The following is a 6,442-nucleotide window of genomic DNA, read 5'->3' on the forward strand; positions in this document are numbered from 1 at the left end:
TCTTCCATCCCCCCCCCCCCCCCCCCCCTTCTCTCTAAAACACCCTTGAGCCACATCCATAAGAATAGACCATGTCCATTTGTAATAGAGAAATTGAACAAATTCGCTCCCACATCCGACTTCCAAAGTGGAATATATTTGGAAACATTGTTAATTCCTTCTCCATAACATAATAATATCTTTGGCATATTTAACTTGTTCAAGGAATCACATTCCACCATTATTTTATGAATTATTCTATGGGTACATAATATTGTACATAAGGGTGTCCAAAATGGACACCCGGCGGCCCCCTATTGAAGGGGGGCATTTTGGACACCCTTATATGCCCTCTAATCTATCCATAGAATAACCATTATTTTATTACCAAACAAGGATCGGTACCTTTAAATTTATTTTTTTTGGCTCTTCAAGGCAATTTTTTTTAACAATCTTCACCTTGCCAATAAACAAGTCAATTTCTTATCTCATTTGCTACTCCCGATCATGATACTAACAAAAAATCGATATACTTTCACAAACCTCACACTCAATTTTCAAAACAGAAATTTAACATACTTCTCCATATGAGTATAATCACATAATTACAACAAATTATAAAAAAAACTCATCGGCTTATGCCAAACCAATTTGCTGAAAAATTATGATGCAACCCCTACTTGGCTTTTGTAGGAGCTCATCGGCGATCAACATCAATTCCACGACATGCCTTACATCAAGTCGACTGCTAGTAGTAACATGTCTTCTAAGATGGCAACTAAAACATTTCATGAGGATGTACATACCTTAAGCATAATTGTCGTCTCCCATAAAGAGAGACTATATTGTTCATTTGAGTCCGAGCAGGTAGCCGAGTCTACTCTATCTTTTGCACGTTTTTACCTTAGACCAGGTCATCATACCTGATGGGGTTGGTCTTCTTTTCAAAGTCATATGCAGTATAGGCTAAATTAGAACATAATGACTTGTACATGCCACAATCAAAACTAATTCTTGTATCAAAATTTCTTCATGTAAGTCGACTTAGATTTTATGCTCCAACACCAAACAATTGGACTCTCTGATACCACTTATGGGTATTAGCCAATTCCCTTTAATTTGTCCGCAAGGTCATCGTTCAAAGTAAAAAATAACTAGACAAAAAAATATAAAACCTATTAAGCTTCGCAAGGTCATAACTTTGTCTTGGTTTAGGGAAGCAATAAACTTATTAAGCTAACGTAGATAGTAGAGCATTCATCACGTAAAGCAACAAACTGCATGATATTAGGGAAGAATCACTACAACAAAAATGCGATTTTGCGATATACAAAAGGTTGTTGCAATAAGTGATTTATTGCGACTTTTTTTAAAGTTTGTCACAAAGATTGATACTAAAATAATAAGTACCAAAAAATATAAGGCAGAATTAAAAGCTGTCGTGAAATATGAAAATGCGTGAAAAATACTAAAGATTGTTGCCAAAAACAAGAGAGAAGCAAGGTGCCAAAATATTTTTGGTGGAAAAAATCATTTACAAGAAAAACTATTTTTTGCAATAGACAAAAAATGTTGGCATAGGTCTTTCACAATGCTCACCCCATATATTGTAGGCTCTAATGTTGTCGTAGATACGAAGGATACGACAACGTGCAATGCACATTGTAAATGCCTCAAATGTATGATGTGTTAAATTTTTACGATATATTTCATTCATTTCTTTTATTACATTTTGCAACGCTCTTTGCTTGTCGTCTTGACTTTTTCTACAACATGTGTTATTTTATTGTTTAGCTAAAGATGCCATTTTAATATGTAATATTATTTTTTTTAAAAAATTAAATAGTTTTGACCAAGAGAAATTTTTTTTATGAGGTTTAAAAAAATTTCTAGAAAAAATTATCTCCAACAAAAATTCAAAAATAATAATTCCAAATATTTTTCTAGTGTGCAATTAATAATTTAAAATAATCTTCCAGTAATAATTATAAATTATCACATAAAAAATTATAGAGTTAATTATGCTTTTAATTCGTTAAATATATATTTATTAATAATTCAATCAATATCAAGAAATAAAAAGCAACTAAAAGCGTTTCCTCCCTCTTAAAATTTTCAATTCCAGCTTAAAATTGCACTAAACTAATTCTCGCTTTATACATCAGATAAAGCTCATTTTGGTTTAGTACAAAACCTTGGAAACCCTAATCATCTCTCTCTCCCCTTCCCTTGATCATCATTTGTCCCTTTTTTTTTTTTTTATTGTGCCGCTCTTCCTCTCTAAAAATCAATCATCTGCACTCTTTACATTTGTCTAAGATCTCGTCAAAAATCGTTGGGATCAGAAATTGGCTCACAAAGGCAAGGAAATCTCCCAAAATTTCTGTAGATGTTTTGATATCCTTATTTAACAACTCGAATCCTAGGTAAATAATTTACATTTGCCAGATTTGGTTTAGGTTTTTCCACTTTCTGCTTTTTCCGTTTGTTTAGAAACAAATGTTCATTTTTTAAGATTATAATCAAATATAAGTGTTATAGCTTTTAATTTCATCTATCATTTGCAGTTTTGTGCTTGCCTTTTCCATTGCACACGCTCTCTATTTCTCTAAATCAGTGTGGGACTGTTTGGTCGAGAGGAGTATAAAAGAGAAGAAGCCCAAACTCTCTTAATCTTCTTTCTTCTGTTTCTTGTTTCTCTGAGAAAGTTGCGAGATAGGGATTGGACAGGAAATGATTACAACTTTCAGCATCATAAAAACAATAGATGATGTTTTGTGCTACTATTCATGGGAGTCTTGTTGAATAAAGAGAAGTGGTTTGAGTTAAGTTGATTTGACTTTCTCTATTTTTTGATAATTAATGAGTTTGACCCCAATGTTGACCCTTGTTCTTTACTTACTCTTTGTGGGTTTTTAATAAAATTTGGGATTTATTTTATGAACTGAAATTGCAAGTGAGAATTGAGTTGGAAAGCTGGAGAATGTGGGAGGAGTAGTGAGGGCTGCAAGGAGTGAATGCAAAGTTTTTGAGATTTCCAATAAACGTGCTTAAGAAATGTTTCCATGGTTTTTCCATCATATAGACTAATTTCTAAATTTTTTTGAATCCTTTTACAAATTTTGCTCCAAGTCTTGGTCTTTCTAATCTCTATCGGATTTGATGAGTTTATTTGTTTTACTTCGTATTATGTTGCCTTGTTTCCCTAAATTTAATTTTTTGCCACTTGATTTTCATTTGTACTTCATTTTGTGCATATAAATAAATTCCCTTTCTTGTAATTTTTTTCCTTTGATTTTCATTTTTTGACTGTGATTATCTCAACAAAAATGCAAAGCCAAGCAAATTTATTGTCTCGATTAATTTGAGATTAGTGTTGAGAAATGATGGGATATATTTGATATAAATAGTGCAGTTGGCAACAAGGATTGGAGTTTCAAATTTGTACAAGAAAACAAAGAAATCGTTTTTTGAGACGTAAGTGCTCTATACTATTACAGTTGCATTTAACATAGTCCCAGCAAAGATTAGTACACACATATATTTGGATGGTGGGTCATGACAGCTAGAAGATTAGAAGATGTTCATGAATTATATTATTTTTCCAGGTTAAAGACATGTACAACCATGTGAATGAGTGGTAGGAACTAAAGGCTCATTTGATTGCAGATTATGCCTATGGGATAATAATGACGTAATTTGAAGAACGTATTGAGTTGAAACGAAAGCAAAACTCATGTAATTTTGAACAATGAATTTATTGAATGGAAATGTTTGTAATTTCTTATTTGTTTGTTAGTGTATTTTAAATATTTTAACTTTATAATTCGTTTAATTAAATAATATTGGTGGCATTATTTTTTAAAACTGTAATCTAGTGACAAACTCTTTATGTTGCAAAATAAATTTAATTACAAACATTAATTTGTTACTTGATAAACTTTACTACAAATGTTGAATATTGTAAAATATATTATGCAATATATAAAAGGTATTGTAAATTTATATTTCACGATAACATGACTTCTTGTTAAAAATATATCACTACAAGCATGTGTTATTGGAAAATAGAATATGTAACAAATATTATACTTCAACATAATAGTTGCAACAAACATTTTTTCTTGCAAAAACTTTATTGAAATAATCGTTGCGACAAATTGACTTGTCGCCCCTTTGATTTTCGTGACATATATACTTTGCGACAACAATATGGCAACAAATATCATGTTGCAATTTTGTACTTTGGCATCAAACAGGTAGTATTGCAAGTTTGTTAATGCGATGAATGTACGAAAGATGTCAAGGAATACAATCCGTGACTCATATAGTGCAACAATACTTGCAACAAACATATTGTTGTCGCGAAGTTATTTTTGCAACAAAATCTCTATTTATGCGAAAACACTGTTTTGTCGCGATTTCGATATTTTGCTGTAGTGAATGAAATAGTAATTTCTTTAATAATCAATGGGTCTAATCAAAAGTGTGAAGGTGGATTTGAGAAGATAATACCATCAATTTGTACAGTGGTCGACCAACAATGATAGATCTTTCAACATAGTCCATAACGACATAAAAAATGAAGCGGGTACGAAATTGAAGATGCCGAGAGGAATAGTAAGCATTAGTGAGCTTGAGCTGAGATATTAAGATAAACTCGATGGATAGAAGAATTAGTGGTTATGTGAGAGAAAGGAGGGATGGCAGTTGTGGCAGCAACACAGGCTGCCATGGCGACGCATGTTGTTGGCAAGGAGTCAACCGAAGAGGTAGGGAAGTGTTTCAAGATCGAGAATTAACTCCTCGTCAAAGTCGTGCTCTGGTACCATGATAAAGAATAGCAATCTGATTTATCATCTCATTAAAGATTGTGCTGTGTAAATAGACAGTATAAAGTATTATAACTAAGGTGACTAAACTATAAAACATACAGTTGGACTCGGATATTAGAGAGTACAATCATATGAGAATAATGCTATCTAATATTAGCAGTGTTGAACATCGGTTTAGGTGTTAGCATATCATGAGTCCTATTATATGAGACATAGTTCTTTGTATTTATTTGAACCTATAATTTAATTTCATTATTACTGTCCCCTACATTGGTGTTAAATACAGTGATACTAAACAATATTACTCATCATATTAAGATAATCTATACAGAATAAGTCCTACGAGATGTTACTAATGTACAGATACAAGGAAGCAAGATGTCTATTTATTTTATACCAATATTAGTTGCACTACAAACCCGTAAAATTAACCCAATAAATACAACTCAAGTTTGTCCAATGGTCGAAGACATTGGCCTAATTTGATAACAAAGCCAACTTTCTGGTACGGTGTACCATTTTGCTTACCTATTACTGAATCAAATTTTTGTACTAAGATCACTTCAAGTAGCTAAATTCCAATCAAAGCACAAGTTATTTCCTTCCATTCTCTCTCCTAATGTTAGCTCGAAAGAAACTTCATCACAAGACAATCATTACACGTAAAGTTAAAATTAGGTAATTTCGTAAGATTTCGGTTTTTTCCCTAAACTAGCAATACTATATATTTCATTATATTTATTTTACTGATAAGAGTTCATGCAAAGTGTTGAGTAGTAAACTTGATTTTTGGACTAAATAATATGGGCTTAAGGATTTTGCTTATAAGCCCAAATCAATTAAAAGACCCAACATGCATAGTATTTCTAGAAGCATTATCTAGAAAAATCTATATAAATATCTACTAGAAATATCTATCTAAGTAAGATATGTAGTTTTATAAAGAATATCTAGAGAATTCTAGGAAAATATCTTGATATGTGGTCTAGGTGTCTCTAAAAAATGTGTGGACTAGAATCTTCTTGTAAACACTATATAAAGGGGTAGTGCCCTCCATTTTGTAACAAGCCAAAAAAAGTGTGTAAAGTCTTGAACTTAAGAAATACAAGTTTCCTTTTTCACTTCCTTCTTCCTATTAGTGTTGTCCTCTTAAAAGCCTTAGCCAATCCAAGTTAGTAAACCCATCTTTCATCCAACAAACTGGTATCAGAGCCCCAAGGTTCTTGTGAAAAATGGCAAGTGGGATGATTCCTTTTCAAGTCCCCCAACTCAACAAGGATAACTACGACAATTGGAGTATAAGGATGAAAGAATTGCTCGGGTCGCAAGATGCATGGGAGATCGTAGAGAAAGGCTACACGGAGCCACAAGACGAGGTTGCTCTATCTCAAGCACAAAGGGATAGTTTGAAGGATGCAAGGAAGAAGGACAAGAAGGCGCTCACCCTCATCTATCAAGCCTTAGATGAAGGCATGTTCGAGAAAGTAGCTTGTGCTACTACAAGTAAGGAAGCATGGGAGATCTTGCAAAACTCCCACAAAGGAGTTGAAAAGGTGAAAAAGGTTCGACTTCAAACACTTCGAGGTGAGTTTGAAGCTTTACATATGAAAGAATCGAAATCAATTTCT

At 32.7% G+C, this 6,442-nt stretch overlaps 1 protein-coding gene across 1 annotated transcript; it reads left to right on the forward strand.

Moving 5' to 3' along the window:
- Positions 1-6,013: 6,013 nt before the first annotated feature.
- On the forward strand, positions 6,014-6,412 carry LOC111411084 (the record flags this gene model as incomplete). Its single annotated transcript, XM_023041653.1, has 1 exon — positions 6,014-6,412. A coding segment is annotated over exon 1 (366 nt), but the record flags the coding sequence as incomplete, so codon positions are not given.
- Between the last annotated feature and the right edge of the window lie 30 nt (positions 6,413-6,442).

Source organism: Olea europaea, chromosome 15 (assembly GCF_002742605.1).
Source record: "Olea europaea var. sylvestris chromosome 15, O_europaea_v1, whole genome shotgun sequence".
Taxonomy (NCBI): Eukaryota; Viridiplantae; Streptophyta; class Magnoliopsida; order Lamiales; family Oleaceae; genus Olea; species Olea europaea.